The sequence below is a fragment of the Hyla sarda genome, assembly GCF_029499605.1.
Source record: "Hyla sarda isolate aHylSar1 chromosome 1 unlocalized genomic scaffold, aHylSar1.hap1 SUPER_1_unloc_2, whole genome shotgun sequence".
In the NCBI taxonomy this organism is placed as follows: Eukaryota; Metazoa; Chordata; class Amphibia; order Anura; family Hylidae; genus Hyla; species Hyla sarda.
In genome coordinates, this window is record NW_026607581.1 from 630,567 (window position 1) to 652,478 (window position 21,912).

At 44.7% G+C, this 21,912-nt stretch overlaps 2 protein-coding genes across 4 annotated transcripts in view; one reads left to right on the forward strand and one right to left on the reverse strand.

The window, feature by feature from the left end:
- Positions 1–21,912, reverse strand: part of LOC130298082 (paternally-expressed gene 3 protein-like) — a 64,078-nt gene that overhangs the window by 27,389 nt on the left and 14,777 nt on the right. Inside the window, exons 5-9 of the mRNA XM_056550975.1 lie at positions 8,745–8,846; positions 8,067–8,246; positions 5,963–6,089; positions 5,815–5,879; positions 5,369–5,648 (exon numbers count right to left, since the gene is read on the reverse strand). Of these exons, the coding sequence (XP_056406950.1) occupies positions 5,369–5,648; positions 5,815–5,879; positions 5,963–6,089; positions 8,067–8,246; positions 8,745–8,846 (754 nt within the window). The remainder of the gene's footprint in view (positions 1–5,368; positions 5,649–5,814; positions 5,880–5,962; positions 6,090–8,066; positions 8,247–8,744; positions 8,847–21,912) is intronic.
- Positions 10,045–21,536, forward strand: LOC130298056 (oocyte zinc finger protein XlCOF22-like). Of its 3 annotated transcripts, XM_056550944.1 has the most exons (4): positions 11,956–12,079; positions 13,533–13,659; positions 13,743–14,423; positions 19,561–21,536. In XM_056550944.1, exons 2-4 carry the CDS (start codon positions 13,554–13,556, stop codon positions 20,748–20,750), a joined length of 1,977 nt encoding a protein of 658 aa, XP_056406919.1. In that variant the 5' UTR covers positions 11,956–12,079; positions 13,533–13,553; the 3' UTR covers positions 20,751–21,536. The 3 variants fall into 3 exon arrangements, with proteins under 3 accessions (XP_056406920.1, XP_056406922.1, XP_056406919.1); XM_056550945.1 differs by lacking the exons at positions 11,956–12,079; positions 13,533–13,659 and adding an exon at positions 10,045–10,242 and having other exon boundaries at positions 19,561–21,535; XM_056550947.1 differs by lacking the exons at positions 11,956–12,079; positions 13,533–13,659 and adding an exon at positions 10,887–11,098 and having other exon boundaries at positions 19,561–21,535.

The following is a 21,912-nucleotide window of genomic DNA, read 5'->3' on the forward strand; positions in this document are numbered from 1 at the left end:
GATGTATTGTGGTTAGATATTAACAGAACTATAATGGGACATTAATATAGATAGAATGGGATAGATAAAAAAAAAAGGAATGACAGAAAAATAAAAAAATAAATAAATTAAACATGAAAAAAGTTTAAAAAAATGTATAAAATAAAAAAAAATCTGGTAAAATTAAAAAAAAAAAGGAAATAGAAAAAAAATGTAATTAGTTGAAACATTAAATAAAATGTAAAAAATATAAAATTTTAGGAATAACTTTTTAATTAATAAAAATACAGTAAATAAAATAGAAAATAGTAGAGCTAGTAGTGCGTCTTACCATCTTGCCGCACACACTTAGGGCTCATTCACACGAGCTGATTTATATACATGGTTCTTGCTTCGTGTTAGAAAGGGGGACGAGCTCTTCAATGGGGCTTGTGGCGGGTTTTCCGCATCGGAAATTCCACAGCCGAAAATCTCCTGGGGATAGCCCGCCCCCTTTATAACAAGTAGCGGGAAACCTGCAAATAAATCCTCTCGTGTGAACGAGCCCTTAGTGTGATCCCCATTAGTAACAGACGCACATACTCGCCATTTCCCTACGTTTTCCTCTTCTTACAATTGCTCTGAGCTCAAATTCACCACGTTTTATGCAGAAACTTTAGTAAATTTGTAGATTTCATTTGAAAATATATATTTTTCCCTGATGGCCACGTCCCCTTTGTAGGGTTTTCTGAGTAAAGTGGAGAGTTAGTCGGTTTTTGGATTTTTTTTGTTGGAAATTCTGGCACAACACACATGTGACACAATAAACCCTACAAAATCTACTCGGAAAAGCCTTAAAGGGGTACTCCGGTGAAAAACTTTTTTTCTTAAATCAACTGGTGCCAGAAAGTTAAACAGATTTGTAAATTACTTCTATTAAAAAATCTTAATCCTTCCTGTACTTATTAGCTGCTGAATACTACAGTGGAAATTATTTTCTTTTTGAAACACAGAGCTCTCTGCTGACATCACGAGCACAGTGCTCTCTGCTGACATCTCTGTCCATTTTAGGAAATATCCAGAGCAGCATATGTTTGCTATGGGGATTTCCTTTTACCCTGGACAGTTCCTAAAATGGACAGAGATGTCAGCAGAGAGCTCTGTAGCCATGATGTCAGCAGAGAGCACTGTAGCCATGATGTCAGCAGACAGCTCTCTGTTTCAAACGGAAAATAATTTCCTCTGCAGTATTCAGGAGCTAATAAGTACAGGAAGGATTAAGATTTTTTTAATAGAAGTCATTTACAAATCTGTTTAACTTTCTGGCACCAGTTGATTTAAAAAAAAAAGTTTTTCACCGGAGTACCTCTTTAACCCCAAGGCGGGACATCGCTGCGTCCGCTGATAGGCTGAAGCTCTGTGTGACGTGCCGGGCTAACAGGAAGTAAGAAGAATACAGCCCGGGGACCGAACACCTGTACCGGAGTGTACCGGAGCTCCGGGGGCTCGTTGGCAGGTAAGAGAAAGTGCGTTTTCTTTCATTTTGCAGCCCGGACGGGATGAAATGAAAAAAGTGCGCGCCGGAGTACTCCTTTAAGGACGCAGAAAATTTTATTTTTTCATTTTTTCCTCCTCGCCTTCAAAAAATCCTAACTCTTTTATATTTTCATCCACAGACTAGTATGAGGCTTGTTTTTTGGGCGACCAGTTGTCCGTTGTAATGACATCACTCGCTTTACCATAAAATGTATGGCGCAACCAAAAAAATACTATTTGTGTGGGGAAATTAAAAAGAAAACCGCAATTTTGCTAATTTTGGAAGATTTCGTTTTCACGCCGTACAATTTATGGTAAAAATGACGTGTTCTTTATTCTTTGGGTCAATACGTTTAAAATGATACCCGTCATAACATACTTTTCTATTAATGTTGCGCTAAAAAAAAAATCACAAACTGTTTAACCAAATTAGTACGTTTAAAATCCCCCTATTTTGAAGACACATAACTTTTTCATTTTTCCATATAAGCGGCGGTATGAGGGCTCTTTTTTTGCGCCGTGATCTGTACTTTTTCTTGATACCATATTTCCTTATATAAAACTTTTAATAAATTTTTTCTAATTTTTTTTTTTGAATAAAATGTTATAAAAAAGCAGCTATTTTGGACTTTTTTTTTACGTTCACGCCGCTCACCGTACGGGATCATTAACATTTTATTTTAATAGTTCAGATATTTACGCACGCGGCGATACCAAATATGTATATAAAATATTTTTTAACACTTTTTGGGTAGGGAAATAGGGAAAATGGGGCAATTTACGTTTTTATTGGGGGAGGGGGTTTTCAAATTTTTTTAACTTTATTTTTTTACTTTTATCTTTACACTTTAATAGTCTCCATAGGGGACTATTTATAGCAATCACTCGATTGCTAATACTGTTCAGTGCTATGTACAGGACACAGCACTGATCAGGGTTATTGGTCATCTTCTGCTATGGTCTGCGGGACGGCAGATCAGAACAGAAGACACCGGGAAGACAGCGGAGGCAGGTGAGGGGACCTCCGTCTGCCGTGCTGGATGATCGAATCGCTGCGGCATCGCTGCGGGCGATCCGATCATCCAATGAAGTGACCGCGATGCTGCAGATGCCGTGATCGGCATCTGAGGGGTTAATGGCGGACATCCGCAGGATCGCAGATATCCACCATTACCGGCTGGTCCCTGGCTGCGATCAACAGCCGGGACCTGCCGCGCATGATCCAGGCATCGCTCCGATGCTCGCGGTTATGCTTAGGACGTAAATGTACGTCCTGGTGCGTTAAGTACCGCATCACCAGGACGTACATTTACGTCCTTCATCATTAAGGGGTTAAAGGGGTACTCCGCCCCTAGACATCTTATCCCCTATCCAAAGAATAGGGGATAAGATGTCAGAGCACCGCGGTCCCGCTGCTGGGGACCCTGGGGATCGCCGCTGCGGCACCGCGCTATCATTACTGCACATAGAGAGTTCGCTCTGTGCGTAATGACGGGCAATACAGGGGACTGAGCAGCGTGACGTCATGGCTCCGCCCCTCGTGACATCACGGCCCGCCCCCTTAATGCAAGTCTATGGCAGGGGCGTGACGACCGCCACGCCAGCTCCCATAGACTCGTATTGAGGGGTCGGGCCGTGACATGACGGGGGCGGAGCCGTGATGTAATGATGCTCCAGCCCCTTTATTGCCCGTCATTACGTGCAGAGCGAACTCGCTCTGTGCTGTAATGATAGCGCAGTGCCGCAGCGGGGATCCCGAGGGTCCCCAGCAGCGGGACCGCGGTGCTCTGACATCTTATCCCCTATTCTTTGGATAGGGGATAAGATGTCTAGTGGCTGAGTATCTCTTTAAAGGGGTTATCCAGGAATGGAAAAAAACGAAAAATTCTCAGATCAGCTTAGGACATTAACCTGTATCTATTATTCTCCTGTGACCTTTGTATCTCCTGTATGTGGCTCTAATACACCTTTTTGCCCTCCTACTTGCTCCCTTCCCCGCACACTGTCTTTAACCTCTTGGGGACGCAGGGCGTACCTGTACGTCCTGCTCCCGCGATGTAACGCGGGGTCACTGCGTGACCCCATGTCATATCGGGTCGGTCCCAGCGGCTAACGGTAGCCGGCACCCAGGGCTAATACCAGACATCCCCGATCGCGGTGATCTCCGGTATTAACCCATCTAAAATGTGAAAAAAAATATTCCCGGGAGCTCAGTCGGGCTGATCGGGACCACCGCAGTGTCTGGATCCGCTGGGAGGCAAGCGGAGGGTCCCTTACCTGCCTCCGATCAGCGATTGCTCCAAGTCTGAGATCCAGACTTGAGCAATCGACATCCGATAACACTAATCAATGCAAGGCTATGGCATAGCATTGATCAGTGCTGGCAATCAATGTACTGCATGTTATAGCCCCCTATGGGAGCTATAACATTGCAAAAAAAAGGGTAAAAAAAAGAGTTAATAAATGCGTTTTAACCCCTTCCCAAATAGAAATTTAAATCACCCCCCTTTCCCATTTAAATAAAAAATAAAATCAATATAAACATATGTGGTATCGCCGCGTGCGTAAATGTCCGTAATATAAAAATATTTTGTTAATTAAACCGCACGGTCAATGGCGTACGCGCAAAAAAAAAATCCAAGTATATTTTTGGTCACTTTTTATACCATAAAAAAAATGAATAAAAAGCAAGTTTTATTTATTTTTAACCTCTAAAGGACTCAGGGCGTACAGGTACACCCTGGGCGCCTGGGTCTTAGCGCATCCTTTGTAGTACCCTGGTGAAATCCCCTGTGTGGACTGGAGACGTGACAAAATGCCACATCCCCACGTAACGAGGGGGTGGGACATAACGTCTCGTCTCCAGTCCTGGAAGTGACTGAGGCCCGAGCAACACAGACAAGGGAACTGTCTCAGGAATAGGGTGAGGGGGGTGTAAGGGTCGTCAATTAATTGCTTCAATGGAAGGAGGTGAGGACCTGAAGCTACAAACACATCATCAAAATACCCATCGGCACTGGAGACCACGAGGATCTGCGTGACCACAGAGGAATTAGCCCATGAGAGGATAATCTTATTCATAGGTTTGTCCTTGTGGATCTCTGTGGATGAAGAAAGCCCACCCAAAACTGTCCCTGGCATGGAACAGGAGCAAGTGTTTCCCGGCCAGGATTGGCATGATCAGAGGTAAGGGCCCGATATGCCACAATAAAGACACAGCCCCTACCTCCTACTCTAATCCCTCTCCTCCGCAGAAAGGGGGGTGACCTGATCTGCATTGGATTGACCCTTAAAGGGGTACTTTGACCCTAAGACATCTTACCTCTTATTGAAAGGATAGGGGATAAGATGCCTGATCGCGGGGGTCCCGACACTGGGAAACCCTGCAATCTTTCATGCAGCACCCCGCTATCTTCAGCCTCCAGAGCGAACATCACTCCGGGTCTGATGAATCACGATCACGGGGCCTGAGTATTGTGACATCACGGCCCCGCCCCTGTGACATCATGATCCGCCCCCTCAATGCAAGCCTATGGGAGGGAGTGTGGTGGAAGTCGTGGAGCCGTGACATCACAATACTCCGGCCCTGAGATCGTGATTCATCAGACCCGAAGCGATGGTCGCTCCGCAGGCTGATGATAACAGGGTGCTGCATGAAAGATTGTGGGGGTCCCCAGCAGCGGGACCCCCGTGATCAGGCATCTTATCCCCTATCCTTTCGATGAGATGTCTTAGGGTCGTAGTACCCCTTTAAAGATGATCTGGAACCAGGAGGCATGGGGGGATGGTTTGAAAGCCGAGGTAACAATCTGACAGAAGACAGAATGGTGGTAGAATCTGTGACTCTTCTCTATATTTAGTGGTTACTACTCACCGGGGTGGTTACTTGTAGGAATGTCCTCCTTATACTGCTTATCACCGCTCACATCTGTCTCTTCTTCTACTTTTATGTCTGTAGCATTAATATAGTTTAGATTGTTTCCTGTAGGAATGTCCTCCTTATACTGCTCATCACTGCTCACATCTGTCTCTTCTTCCTTTATGTCTTTAACATTAATATAGATCAGATCCCTCCCTGTAGGAATGTCCTTCTTACACTGCTCATCACTGCTCACATCTGTCTCTGGAGCATTAATATTGTTCGGATCTTCTCCCTAAATCATAAGATATGGAAGAAATATTGTAAATGTCATCAGACAGTAGGAGAAGTCACGTGGGATGTTATAGATGAGCAGGAGATGAGGAGTCATGGAGGGTGAGGGGACTGACCACAGGAGCTTCACAGCCCTTCTACAGATCATAGGGAATATCTCCATCTACCTGATCATCCTGTGGAAGAAGAGGACGGGGACACCTCTCTGGTGCTGTTCTCTTACTGGATCTGACTGTAGGGAACACATACAGAGACTGAATTCATTCTTTACATACAAATAATGAGAGGACGTGTGTATATAGTCATGTCTATTACCTGGTGATGTGAGGGGCTGCTGATCCTCCATCATGACCTGATCCTTGTACTGATCCTTGTGTCCTTCTACATACTCCCACTCCTCCATGGAGAAATAGACCGCCACGTCCTGACACCTTATAGGAACCTGACACACAATGATACAGTCATCACCCCGACCCCTCCAGTGGTGTTACTGTATAATGTCCCAGCATTCCCAGCAGTGTCACCTCTCCAGTCATCACCAGACCCCTCCATTACTGTATAATGTCCCAGCATTCCCAGCAGTGTCACCTCTCCAGTCATCACCAGACCCCTCCATTACTGTATAATGTCCCAGCAGTGTCACCTCTCCAGTCATCACCAGACCCCTCCATTACTGTATAATGTCCCAGCAGTGTCACCTCTCCAGTCATCACCAGACCCTTCCATTACTGTATAATGTCCCAGCAGTGTCACCTCTCCAGTCATCACCAGACCCCTCCATTACTGTATAATGTCCCAGCAGTGTCACCTCTCCAGTCATCACCAGACCCCTCCATTACTGTATAATGTCCCAGCATTCCCAGCAGTGTCACCTCTCCAGTCATCACCAGACCCCTCCATTACTGTATAATGTCCCAGCATTCCCAGCAGTGTCATCTCTCCAGTCATCACCAGACCCCTCCATTACTGTATAATGTCCCAGCAGTGTCACCTCTCCAGTCATCACCAGACCCCTCCATTACTGTATAATGTCCCAGCAGTGTCACCTCTCCAGTCATCACCAGACCCCTCCATTACTGTATAATGTCCCAGCAGTGTCACCTCTCCAGTCATCACCAGACCCCTCCATTACTGTATAATGTCCCAGCATTCCCAGCAGTGTCACCTCTCCAGTCATCACCAGACCCCTCCATTACTGTATAATGTCCCAGCATTCCCAGCAGTGTCACCTCTCCAGTCATCACCAGACCCCTCCATTACTGTATAATGTCCCAGCATTCCCAGCAGTGTCACCTCTCCAGTCATCACCAGACCCCTCCATTACTGTATAATGTCCCAGCATTCCCAGCAGTGTCACCTCTCCAGTCATCACCAGACCCCTCCATTACTGTATAATGTCCCAGCAGTGTCACCTCTCCAGTCATCACCAGACCCCTCCATTACTGTATAATGTCCCAGCAGTGTCACCTCTCCAGTCATCACCAGACCCCTCCATTACTGTATAATGTCCCAGCAGGGTCACCTCTCCAGTCATCACCAGACTCCTCCATTACTGTATAATGTCCCAGCAGTGTCACCTCTCCAGTCATCACCAGACCCCTCCATTACTGTATAATGTCCCAGCAGTGTCACCTCTCCAGTCATCACCAGACCCCTCCATTACTGTATAATGTCCCAGCATTCCCAGCAGTGTCACCTCTCCAATCATCACCAGACCCCTCCATTACTGTATAATGTCCCAGCAGTGTCACCTCTCCAGTCATCACCAGACCCCTCCATTACTGTATAATGTCCCAGCAGTGTCACCTCTCCAGTCATCACCAGACCCCTCCATTACTGTATAATGTCCCAGCAGTGTCACCTCTCCAGTCATCACCAGATCCCTCCATTACTGTATAATGTCCCAGCAGTGTCACCTCTCCAGTCATCACCAGACCCCTCCATTACTGTATAATGTCCCAGCAGTGTCACCTCTCCAGTCATCACCAGACCCCTCCATTACTGTATAATGTCCCAGCATTCCCAGCAGTGTCACCTCTCCAGTCATCACCAGACCCCTCCATTACTGTATAATGTCCCAGCAGTGTCACCTCTCCAGTCATCACCAGACCCCTCCATTACTGTATAATGTCCCAGCAGTGTCACCTCTCCAGTCATCACCAGACCCCTCCATTACTGTATAATGTCCCAGCAGTGTCACCTCTCCAGTCATCACCAGACCCCTCCATTACTGTATAATGTCCCAGCAGTGTCACCTCTCCAGTCATCACCAGACCCCTCCATTACTGTATAATGTCCCAGCAGTGTCACCTCTCCAGTCATCACCAGACCCCTCCATTACTGTATAATGTCCAGCAGGGTCACCTCTCCAGTCATCACCAGACCCCTCCATTACTGTATAATGTCCCAGCAGGGTCACCTCTCCAGTCAGCAGCTCCATCATCTTGTTGATGAGTTCTCGGATCTTCTGTTCATCCATTTCCTCATGTATCAGGGAGTGAGGTGGGGGCCCCGGGATTGGGCTCAGGGTTCTTCCCCATCCTTCACACACAGGGGCCCGACAGCGCCCACTAGAGGACTTCTTCACTACTATGTAATCCTGTGTATGGAGAGACACATTAATATCACTACATACATTCCCAGAATCCCTCACCTCTCCAGTCATATCCATCTGTTATTCCATAGATAAGAATGAGGTCATGTGACATCACTCCCAGAATCCCTCACCTCTCCAGTCATATCCATCTGTTATTCCATAGATAAGAATGAGGTCATGTGACATCACTCCCAGAATCCCTCACCTCTCCAGTCATATCCATCTGTTATTACATAGATAAGAATGAGGTCATGTGACATCACTCCCAGAATCCCTCACCTCTCCAGTCATATCCATCTGTTATTACATAGATAAGAATGAGGTCATGTGACATCACTCCCAGAATCCCTCACCTCTCCAGTCATATCCATCTGTTATTACATAGATAAGAATGAGGTCATGTGACATCACTCCCAGAATCCCTCACCTCTCCAGTCATATCCATCTGTTATTACATAGATAAGAATGAGGTCATGTGACATCACTCCCAGAATCCCTCACCTCTCCAGTAAGCCGGAAGAGTATCTGTAGGGTGAGGTTTATGATCCTGTCGGCCATCTTGTTCCTGTCTCTCTCCATGGTTGATGGGTCATCCAGGAGAATTCTCTTATATAGAAGATATCAGCAGAGGATCCTGGATTGGAGAAACCTGAAGGGAAGAAGAGGAGACGATGATAAACCGCACCAGATTCTATGGAGAAATAAAATCCATTTCCTGGAGATAATCTGGGGAAACATCTGAGGAGACATTATAGTCACAATGATTTCGGATGAGTTCTCCTCTATGATGACGTCCTCGGAAATTTACCAGAAAATCTTTCAGAATCTTTGGCGGCAAAAATCAAATACAGAACAACAAACACCGAGAACACGAAAAGAAAGACAAGAAGGTAAACGTAAAGAAAAGAGAAAGGGAGGATAGAGGGTGAAGGGAAACAAGGGGGGGGGAGCATAAGGCGGGAATGGACGACCAATCACATGACCCAGCAATATAGCAGAGAACACGCTGGAGGACACAACAGGACGGCGACTCCACAGGATCCTGGAATCACATCCACGGGGGCCACGTCTGGTAGAATCTATCATGAGACTCATGGATGGCGACTAATCTATCACCTTGGACACCAGAGCCGGAGGAGATGGGAAGATTTATAGGATGTGGGAGATGAAGGGTTAATGTATCATTTTACTATATTTTATCTATAGATCAATGTCTGACCCCTCCCCCAGAGAGAGGAGAAGATGTCTGGGGGCGGAGTCACCTTTATAGGGGTTCATTGTGTCACTTCACAGCCACACCCCATCGTGATGTCACAGCCACACCCCCTCGTGATGTCACAGCCACACCCCCTCATGATGTCACAGCCACACACCCTCGTGATGTCACAGCCACACACCCTCGTGATGTCACAGCCGCACCCCCTCGTGATGTCACAGCCGCACCCCCTCGTGATGTCACAGCCACACCCCCTCGTGATGTCACAGCCACACACCCTCGTGATGTCACAGTCACACCCCATCGTGATGTCACAGCCACACCCCCTCGTGATGTCACAACCACACACCCTCGTGATGTCACAGCCGCACCCCCTCGTGATGTCACAGCCGCACCCCCTCGTGATGTCACAGCCGCACCCCCTCGTGATGTCACAGCCACACCCCCTCGTGATGTCACAGCCACACACCCTCGTGATGTCACAGTCACACCCCATCGTGATGTCACAGCCACACCCCCTCGTGATGTCACAGCCGCACCCCCTCGTGATGTCACAGCCACACCCCCCTCGTGATGTCACAGCCACACACCCCCTCTTGATGTCACAGCCACACCCCCTCCATTCATCTCTATGGGAGGGGGCGTGTCGGCAGAGCCTGGATCCACAGAGGAGTCGGCCCAGTTCTCCATAAACCTCCTTCTACAAGATGGCGGCGGCCGGGGAGACATGTGGACACCGCGGGGAGAGAACCAGAAGGAGAAGAAGAACCTGACATATTAGAGGTAAAGACATAACAGGAATAGGGCCACAAGGACAGGAGGGCGGGGCTTCTAGCTGGGGGCCAACTGGGCGGAGATATAGGAAATGAGTAAAGATGGCGGAATAACACAAACAGCAGCAGAAACAAGACAATATATTAACCCTTCTCTCACCAGGAGCAAAGATAAAATAATATTAAAGTAAAAAAAACACAAAAATACATAAAAATAATCCCCAAAGGAGAAATCACAGGATGAGAGGATCGGCCTCTATATAGGGGAGGGGGTGCGATTAACCCTTGTAAGGTTTTATTGTCAGTACAATGCATGGGTCATACCTGTGTGCGGGGGGAGGAATATACCATCTGTGCTGCTGGGGGGACGTAAGAGAATCCTGACAGGGAGAGAACACACATACCTGTATCTGTAGAGGAGCCGTGTACTTACAGGACCTGCGATGATGTCACCGTCATGTGATCAGTCACATGGAGGAGGAGGAGTCACATGATCAGGGGCTGCTGCTCTAGGTTCATCAGCTCCGTGTATGCAGGACCCTGCTGTCACATGACTTATCACAGGTCCTTCAACTACAATATCTTCTCGACAACTCTGCTGAGCCCCGCCCACTCATGTCACATGATCCTCCCCACAGGTCCTTCAGCCACAGTCACTTCTTTACTGCTAAACTTTACCCCCAAATGTACTGGTCACATGATTGTGACATCATCACAGGTCCTACACCTACAGCATGTAGCAGATACAGAGCAGGTCCTGGTGGAGCAGTCACTGCTGTTGTATGTGGAGATCTCTCCGAGCAGCATCCCCTGATCATGTGACTGATCGCAGGTCCTGTAAGCACACGGCTCCTCTACAGATACAGGTATGTGTGTGCGGTCACTATCAGATCAGGATTATTGGGGATGTTTATTATGAACCCTTAAAAGACTATTGCAGTGACAACCTCTATCCAAAGTATAGGGGATAAGTTATAGATTGCGGGGGTGGAACTGCTGGGATCCCCCGCTATCTCCTGTACGGGGCCCCATCAGTTTGCAGGAAACAGGCGATCCGACCCCCCCCACAGGAAGCCGCTGCTAAAGCACCGAAGCGTTTTGGCCTCCACTCTGTGCAGGGGTTGGCACGCCCACTTCCTGCGGACTGTCGGGGCCCTCTACAAGAGATCGCAGGGGGTCCCAGCAGTCAGACCCCCGCGATCTATAACTTGCCCCCTATATGTTGGTTATTTTTTTACTACAGAACTTCTTTAAGAACATGTGGTACATTTATACCCTGCGCCCATAGCTCAGCTACATGAACATTACACATATACAGTGTGTACACATACAGCTCAGCTACATGTACATTACACATATACAGCTCTACTGTGTACACATACAGCTCAGCTACATGTACATTACACATATACAGCTCTACTGTGTACACATACAGCTCAGCTACATGTACATTACACATATACAGCTCTACTGTGTACACATACAGCTCAGCTACATGTACATTACACATATACAGCTCTACTGTGTACACATACAGCTCAGCTACATGTACATTACACATATACAGCTCTACTGTGTACACATACAGCTCAGCTACATGTACATTACACACAGCTCTGCTGCAGACATATATAACACACACATACACAGCTCTGCACCACGCACATCACACACACACACAGCTCTGCTGCATACACATAACTTCAGCTCATCCAGCAGCGATCACAACCAGCACAGCAGAGTCCTGCATACACTGAGCAGATGAGCCTAGAGCAGCAGCCCCTGATCATGTGACTCCTCCTCCTCCATGTGACTGATCACATGACGGTGACATCATCGCAGGTCCTGTAAGCACACAGCTCCTTGGGGTCCCGATCAGCTGACACAATCGCCAGAGAGGTGACACTGCTGGGACATTATACAGTAATGGAGGGGTCTGGTGATGACTGGAGAGGTGACACTGCTGGGACATTATACAGTAATGGAGGGGTCTGGTGATGACTGGAGAGGTGACCCTGCTGGGAATGCTGGGACATTATACAGTAATGGAGGGGTCTGGTGATGACTGGAGAGGTGACACTGCTGGGACATTATACAGTAATGGAGGGGTCTGGTGATGACTGGAGAGGTGACACTGCTGGGACATTATACAGTAATGGAGGGGTCTGATGATGACTGGAGAGGTGACACTGATGGGACATTATACAGTAATAGAGGGGTCTGGTGATGACTGGAGAGGTGACACTGCTGGGACATTATACAGTAATGGAGGGGTCTGGTGATGACTGGAGAGGTGACACTGCTGGGAATGCTGGGACATTATACAGTAATGGAGGGGTCTGGTGATGACTGGAGAGGTGACACTGCTGGGACATTATACAGTAATGGAGGGGTCTGGTGATGACTGGAGAGGTGACACTGCTGGGACATTATACAGTAATGGAGGGGTCTGGTGATGACTGGAGAGGTGACACTGCTGGGAATGCTGGGACATTATACAGTAATGGAGGGGTCTTGTGATGACTGGAGAGGTGACACTGCTTGGACATTATACAGTAATGGAGGGGTCTGATGATGACTGGAGAGGTGACACTGCTGGGACATTATACAGTAATGGAGGAGTCTGGTCATGACTGGAGAGGTGACACTGCTGGGACATTATACAGTAATGGAGGGGTCTGGTGATGACTGGAGAGGTGACACTGCTGGGAATGCTGGGACATTAGACAGTAATGGAGGGGTCTGGTGATGACTGGAGAGGTGACACTGCTGGGACATTATACAGTAATGGAGGAGTCTGGTGATGACTGGAGAGGTGACACTGCTGGGACATTATACAGTAATGGAGGGGTCTGGTGATGACTGGAGAGGTGACACTGCTGGGAATGCTGGGACATTATACAGTAATGGAGGGGTCTGGTGATGACTGGAGAGGTGACACTGCTGGGACATTATACAGTAATGGAGGGGTCTGGTGATGACTGGAGAGGTGACACTGCTGGGAATGCTGGGATATTATACAGTAATGGAGGGGTCTGGTGATGACTGGAGAGGTGACACTGCTGGGACATTATACAGTAATGGTGGGGTCTGGTGATGACTGGAGAGGTGACACTGCTGGGACATTATACAGTAATGGAGGGGTCTGGTGATGACTGGAGAGGTGACACTGCTGGGACATTATACAGTAATGGAGGGGTCTGGTGATGACTGGAGAGGTGACACTGCTGGGAATGCTTGGACATTATACAGTAACACCACTGGAGGGGTCGGGGTGATGACTGTATCATTATGTCTCAGGTTCCTATAAGGTGTCAGGACATGGCGGTCTATTTCTCCATGGAGGAGTGGGAGTATGTAGAAGGACACAAGGATCAGTACAAGGATCAGGTCATGATGGAGGATCAGCAGCCCCTCACATCACCAGGTAATAGACATGACTATATACACACGTCCTCTCATTATTTGTATGTAAAGAATGAATTCAGTCTCTGTATGTGTTCCCTACAGTCAGATCCAGTAAGAGAACAGCACCAGAGAGGTGTCCCCGTCCTCTTGATGAGCAGAATATGGAGGTCATTACTACAGGGAAAGATCTGATCTATATTAATGCTTCAGACATAAAGGAAAAAGGAGAGACGGATGTGAGCGGTGATGAGCAGTATAAGGAGGACAAGGACAGTCCTATAGGAAAAGATTTGATCTATATGAATGCTACAGACATAAAGGAAGAAAAAGAGACAGATGTGAGCGGTGATGAGCAGTATAAGGAGAACATTCATACAGGGAAAGATCTGATCTATATTAATGCTACAGATATGAAGGAAGAAGAAGAGATGGATGTGAGCAGTAATGAGCAGTATAAGGAGGACAAGGACATTCCTACAGGGAAAGATCTGACCTATATTAATGCTACAGTAATAATGGAAGAAGAAGAAGAGACAGATGTGAGCAGTGATGAGCAGTGTAAGGAGGACATTCATACAGGGAAAGATCTGACCTATATTAATGCTACAGACATAAAGGAAGAAGAAGAGACAGATGTGAGCGGTGATGAGCAGTACAAGGAGGACATTCCTACAGGGAAAGATCTGATTTATAATAATGCTACAGACATAAAGGAAGAAGAAGAGACAGATGTGAGCCGTGATGTGCAGTATAAGGAGGACATTCCTACAGGTAACTGCCCAGGTGAGTAGTAACCACTAAATACAGAGAAGAGTCACACATTTTATTCAGTTACTGGCTGCAATAATATTTTCGGGAAGTAACAAGAATCTTTGGGACTCCAGGGTAAATACTATCCCCCTCCCCCCTATATTGACTCTATAGCAGTCGACTTGATATCATCACCACTACATAGTGACTGAATAATACCGCCATACTGTTTATGAATCAAGCACATTATATACAGACTAATATTCCCCATAGAGCAGTAGATACCAGCTCTCTGTCTCTCTGGAGTCGCTATCTTTCCTTTTTCATCCTGAGGAGAGGGGATACGTGTCTGATCGTGGGGGTCCGACCAGCGGGGACCTCCTGTGATCTCCTGCCCAGCACCCCAGATCTCTCCAGGCACAGGTGACCTCCGCTCCGTGCAGGGATTACCGTCAACCACCGCACCAAGAGGTGCCCGACATGTCTCTCCATGAATCTCTATGGGAGAAACGGAGATATACAAATGTGATGTCAGGCAGGAGATCGCGGGGGTCTCAGTGGTCGGACATATATTCCCTATCTTCATTAGGGGATAAGTACTCATGTACTAGAATTTTCCTTTAAAGGGGTACTCCGGTGCTCCAGTATTCTGAACTTTTTGTTCGGAACGCTCAGAGCCAGAGGCAGTGATCATGAAGTTGTGGCCACTCCCGCTCGTGCCATCACACGACGCCCTCTCACATACATGAATAGAGGGGGTGCGACATCACCAGGGGGGGTGGGCGTGATGTCACGACCACTGGAATCTGGCTTTTGTTTAGAATGGGGGGTGCTGCAGCCGGACCCCGCGATTAGACATCTTATCCCCATCCTTTGGATAAGGGATAAGATGTCTAGCAGTGGAGTACCCCTTTAAATCCCTTTATTCTTTCCCTCTGATACGGAAATGTTCCGGTTCGGGTCACCTGTGTGGGTTCAAAGGGAGCTATCGGTGCGGCTGGCGAGCCGAGAGCGAAAATCATTAAAAATAAAGGTTCCCCTTTTAACTTGGTTCCAGGAAAATTTCACTAACTTTATTAGGACATAAATCTTTCTATACACATTAATAGACAAAAGACCAAAATGTGATACTCTCTGCCTAGACAGGATAGGGGATAGGTTATAGATCACGGGGGTCCGACCCTTGTGACTCCCCGCGATCTCTTGAACCCCAGCAGTCTGCCGGAAGCGTCCGGGTCCGACCCCCACAGGATGCTGCGGCTGACACACCACCTCCATGTATTTCTATGGGATACATGGAGGGGGAGTGTCGGCCAACGCTCCATGCAGGGTCGGTCCGCCCCCTTCAAGCAGACTGTCAGGGTCCCATTCAGGATATCGCAGGGAGTCCCAAGGGTTGGACCCCCGTGATCTATAACGTATCCCCTATCCTTTGTCTGAATTCTCTGGCTGGCATGAGGATTATAAAGGGGGCGGTTTGGGTGACTGCTCCATTATAACCTGCGGGGTCAGGTGGATTGGGGGGCACGGTCATTTGGTCCCTGACCGATTTTCCCTGAAGTTTTGTCCACATGATTGTTAAAGACTGGTGTCCCTGCTTCTTGTAAGGCAGTGGTGTCAAACTGTGGCCCTCCAGATGTTAATCACTGCCGGTTAGCTCAGGGGGCTGTTCAGGATCGCCGCTGGGGGCATCCCGAACAGCGTTGTGAAACGAGGAGGGTCCCCTACCTTCCCTCCTGGTGTCCGATCGCCGAATGACTGCTCAGTGCCTGAGATCCAGGCATGAGCAGTCAAGCGGCAGAATCATTGATCACTGGTTTCCTATGAGAAACCATTGATCAATGTAAAAGATCAGTGTGTGCAGTGTTATAGTCCCCTATGGGATAACAATGATCAGTATAAGAGATCAGTGTGTGCAGTGTTATAGTCTTCTATGGGATAACAATGATCAATGTAAAAGATCAGTGTGTGCAGTGTTATAGTCTTCTATGGGATAACAATGATCAATGTAAAAGATCAGTGTGTGCAGTGTTATAGTCTCCTATGGGATAACAATGATCAGTATAAGAGATCAGTGTGTGCAGTGTTATAGTCCCCTATGGGATAACAATGATCAGTATAAGAGATCAGAGTGTGCAGTGTTATAGTCCCCTATGGGAGCTATAACATTGGGAAAAAAAGTGAATAAATATCATTTAACCCCTCCCCTAATAAAAGTTTGAATCACCCCCCTTTTCCCATTTAAAAAAAAAAAAAAAACATTGTAAATAAAAATAAACATATGTGGTATCGCCGCGTGCGGAAATGTCTGATTTATAAAAATATATCATTAATGAAATCGCTTAATCAATGGTGTGCGCGCAAAAAAATTCCAAAGTCCAAAATAGCGTATTTTTGGTCACTTTTTATATCATGAAAAAAAGAATAAAAAGCGATCAACAAGTTCAATCAATACATAAATGGTACCACTAAAAACTTCAGATCACGGGGCAAAAAATGAGCCCTCATACCGCCCCATATGTGGAAAAATAAAAAAGTTATAGGGGTCAGAAATGAGAATTTTAAACGTATAAATTTTTCTGCATGTAGTTATGATTTTTTTCAGAAGTGCGACAAAATCACCTATATAAGTAGGGCATCATTATAATCGTATGGACCTACAGAATAAAGAGAAGGGGTCATTTTTACCAAAAAGTGCACTGCGTAGAAACGGAAGCCCCCAAAAGTTACAAAATGGCGTTTTGTTTTTTTTCAATTTTGTCTCACAATGATTTTTTTTTCCATTTCGCTGTAGATTTTTGGGTAAAATGACTGATGTCATTACAAAGTAGAACTGGTGGCGCAATAAATAAGCCATAATATGGATTTTTTGGTGCAAAATTGAAAGGGTTATGATTTTTTTAAGATAAGGAGGAAAAAAACTAAAGTGCAAAAATGGAAAAACCCCTGGTCCTTATGGGGTTAACGACTCATGGCATACCTGTACGTCCTGAGTCCACTCCTGTTCTATAACACGGAGCCACAGTACTGATCGCGGTGCCGCGTGCTATTAACCCTTCAGATGCGGCGTTCAAAGTTGAACGCCGCGTCTAAAGTGAAAGTAAAACATTACCGGTTAGCTCAGGGGCTGTACGGGATCGCCGCAGCAAAATCGTGGCATCCCGAACAGCTCTAGAACAGCAGGAGGGTCCCCTACCTTGCCTCCTGGTGTCCGATCGCCAAATGACTGCTCAGTCCCTGAGATCCAGGCATGAGCAGTCAAGCGGCAGAATCATTGATCAATGGTTTCCTATGTAACAGATCAGTGTGTGCAGTGTTATAGCCCCCTATGGGATAACAATGATCAGTATAAAAGATCAGTGTGTGCAGTGTTATAGTCTCCTATGGGATAACAATGATCAATGTAAAAGATCAGTGTGTGCAGTGTTATAGTCTCCTATGGGATAACAATGATCAGTATAAGAGATCAGTGTGTGCAGTGTTATAGCCCCCTATGGGATAACAATGATCAATGTAAAAGATCAGTGTGTGCAGTGTTATAGGTCCCTATGGGAGAACAATGATCAGTATAAGAGATCATTGTGTGCAGTGTTATAGTCTCCTATGGGATAACAATGATCAATGTAAAAGATCATTGTGTGCAGTGTTATAGTCTCCTATGGGATAACAATGATCAATGTAATAGATCAGTGTGTGCAGTGTTATAGCCCCATATGGGAGCTAGAACACTGCAAAAAAAAAGTGAATAAAGATCATTTAACCCCTTCCCTAATAAAAGTTTGAATCACCCCCCTTTTCCTATTTAAAAAAAAGTGTAAATAAAAATAAATGCGTGCAGAAATGTCCGAATTATAAAAATATATAATTAATTAAACCTCACAGTCAATGGCGTACACGCAAAAAAATTCCAAAGTCCAAAATAGCGTCATTTTGGTCACTTTTTATACAATGAAAAAATTCATAAAAAGCGATCAAAAAGTCCAATCAATACATAAATGGTACCGATAAAAACATCAGATCACGGCGCAAAAAATTAGCCCTCATACCGCCCTGTACACGGAAAAATAAGTTATAGGGGTCAGAAGATGACAATTTATACATGTAGTTATGATTTTTTCCAGAAGTACGACAAAATCAAGCCTATATAAGTAGGGGATCATTTGTATGCACCTACAGAATAAAGAGAATTTTGTCATTTTTACCGAAAAATGTATTGTGTAGAAATGGAAGCCCCCAAAAGTTACATTATGGCGTTATTTCTTCAATTTTGTTCAATTGTTTTCTTTTTCGCCATAGATTTTTGGGTAAAATGACTGATGTCAGTCCAAAGTAGAATTGGTGGAGCAAAAAATAAGCCATCATATGGATTTTTAGGGCAAAATTTTAAGAATTATGTTTTTTTTAAAGGTAAGAAGGAAAAAATGAAATTGAAAAAATGGAAAAACCTTGAGTCCTTTAAGGGGTTAAACATACTAATTTTTGTACAAAAAGTTCACATTTTTTCAAAAGAAGTAAAACAAAATCAAACCTATATAATTTGGGTGTCCTTATACCGTATGGACCTACAGAATAAAGATAAGGTGTCATTTTGACCCAAAAGTGCTGCGTAGAAACGGAAGCCCCCGAATGTTACAAAATAGTGGGGGGGGGAGGGGGGGGGGCGGTTTAAATTTTTGCCTCACAAATAATCTTTGATTTTTGGTTTTGTTGTAGATTTTGTGGTGAAATGATTGATGTCATTAGAAAGTAAAATTGGTAGCGCAAAACACAACAACAACCTCATATGGGTCTGTAGGTAGAAAACTGAAAGCGTTCTGATTTTTAGAAGGGGAGGTGGAAGAAACAAAAGTGAAAAAACCCTTAAAAAAATCCTTAAGGGGTTAAAGTATTTTTTAAATAAAACATAAGGAAAACTCTACAAGTTGGATGATGATACTGACCTGATGGATAAGTATAACGTCAGTTGTGACATCACGTTATATATAGTAGGTGATGAAAAAATCTCAAATTAGAAAAATTGTATTTTATTTCAATAGAATTTTATCCCACAATTTGTTTTCTATTTCACAGTAAAATTGGTCCCACAAAAAACAAACTCTCATGTGACTCTAGATGGGAAAATGTAAATAAGGTTAATACTCAATTATATAATCTGTGTTATTCTCTGCAGATTCTTGTAGCAGGAGATCAGAGGAGAATCTTATATCTTCAGATTATAAAGCAGATGATGATATCACACAAGATACATATGAAGAACATTCCATTATCCCAGATACACCCTCAGCCCTTCACAGCCAAGATCTGTCATCTCATCCTTATATACAGGTCCTGTCTTCTCAGTCATCACAGAATGTTAAGAAAAAGAAAGGTCACAGAAGGGGTGTTGGACATCAAAGAGATCACACAGGAAAGAAACCATATTCATGCTCAGAATGTGGGAAATGTTTTACCAAGAAATCTAATCTTATTCAACATCAAATAACTCACACAGGAGAGAAGCCATTTTTATGTTCAGAATGTGGGAATTGTTTTACTTTAAAATCAAGTCTTGTTAAACATCAAATAACTCACACAGGAGAGAAGCCGTTTTCATGTTCAGAATGTGGGAAATGTTTTATTCAGAAATCAGACCTTGTGGTACATCAAAGAACTCACACAGGAGAGAAGCCATTTCCATGCTCAAAATGTGGGAAATGTTTTACTTTTAAATCAAGTCTTGTTGTACATCAAAGAACTCACACAGGAGACAGGCCATTTTCATGCTCAGAATGTGGGAAATGTTTTACTCAGAAATCAGACCTTGTGGTACATCAAAGAACTCACACAGGAGAGAAGCCATTTCCATGCTCAAAATGTGGGAAATGTTTTACTTTTAAATCAAGTCTTGTTGTACATCAAAGAACTCACACAGGAGACAGGCCATTTTCATGCTCAGAATGTGGGAAATGTTTTACTCAGAAATCAGACCTTGTGGTACATCAAAGGACTCACACAGGAGAGAAGCCATTTTCATGTTCAGAATGTGGGAAATGTTTTACTGATAAATCAAGTCTTCTGAAACATCAGAAAACTCACACAGGAGAGAATGCATTTTCATGCTCAGAATGTGGGAAATGTTTTACTCATCATTCAAGTCTTATGCAGCATAAAAGAAGTCACACAGAGGTGAAGCCATTTTCATGTTCACAATGTGGGAACGGCTTTACTAAGAAATCAAATCTTGTTAGACATCAAATAATTCACACAGGGGAGAAGCCATTTTCATGTGCAGAATGTGGGAAATGTTATACTCAGCAATCACATCTTGTTAAACATAAGAGAACTCACACAGGAGAGAAGCCAATTCAGAGCAATAAATGATGCAGATAACACATCTATATATTAACCGCTTAGTAAAGGAAACCATGAGCGATGCAATCTGAGCTTCTTATGAAATACTCAGACACTGTTAGATGCTTTGCCACAGTTTTTATTTTTCTGTCATATATTTGGCATATGTTATGTCGGACAGACCAGCAGAAAAATATAAATTAGAATAATGTTACATAAAAACAACATTAGAAAGGCTATAAACACTAAAACAGTGAGTGAATCATCTAAATTCAGTGAAACTACTGTCGCAAGACATTTTTTAGGAAAACAACATAATGTGAAGGAAGTAAGGTGACAAATCTAAGAACAAATTCACACTGAAGCGAATGAGAATATAAAGCGCAGGCGTCTCTTGTAAAGGGAAGTATATTGGATAACCTACCTGGACACGATTTCCCCATCTGTAGATGAAAGCTTATTTATGAATGAATATTGTAATCCACCATGTTTTGTGAAATGCAACTAGATGTAAAATTACTTATAAATCTGTTACTTCAGATAATTGTAAATGTTCCTTTAAGAGAAATCCCTCGATTGTGAACAGGTGGCATCCCACCTCAAATATCCTGGAATCTCAGGCTCTAGTACACATGAGTAAGGGGGCGTTCCCCCGAAACGTCACACCCTGATGGCTCCCGAACAATGAACACCATCTCTGCTGGGACGACTAATAACATCTGCAGCTTCCAATGTTACAGCTCCGAATGTTTTACCAAAATGATCGAATAAAGAAAAAACTGCGGCAAAACATCTAACAGTGTCTGAGTATTTCATAAGAAGCTCAGATTGCATCGCTCATGGTTTCCTTTACTAAGACTTGGGAATTGGTGAATACCGCACCGGAGCACAGCCTTGGAGTCTACACAGGACTTTTCCTCAAGTATATATTAACCACATACATAGGATATCTGACATTTATATATATATCATATGTCCAGAGCAGGAGAAAATCCCCATAGCAAACCTATCCGGCTCTGGACAGTTCCTAAAATGGACAGAGGTGTCAGCAGAGAGCACTGTGGACAGACAGAAAGGAAATCCAAAAAGAAAAGAATTTCCTCTGTAGTATTCAGCAGTTAATAAGTACTGGAAGGATTAAGAATTTTTAATAGAAGCAATTTACAAATCTGTTTAACTTTCTGGCGCCAGT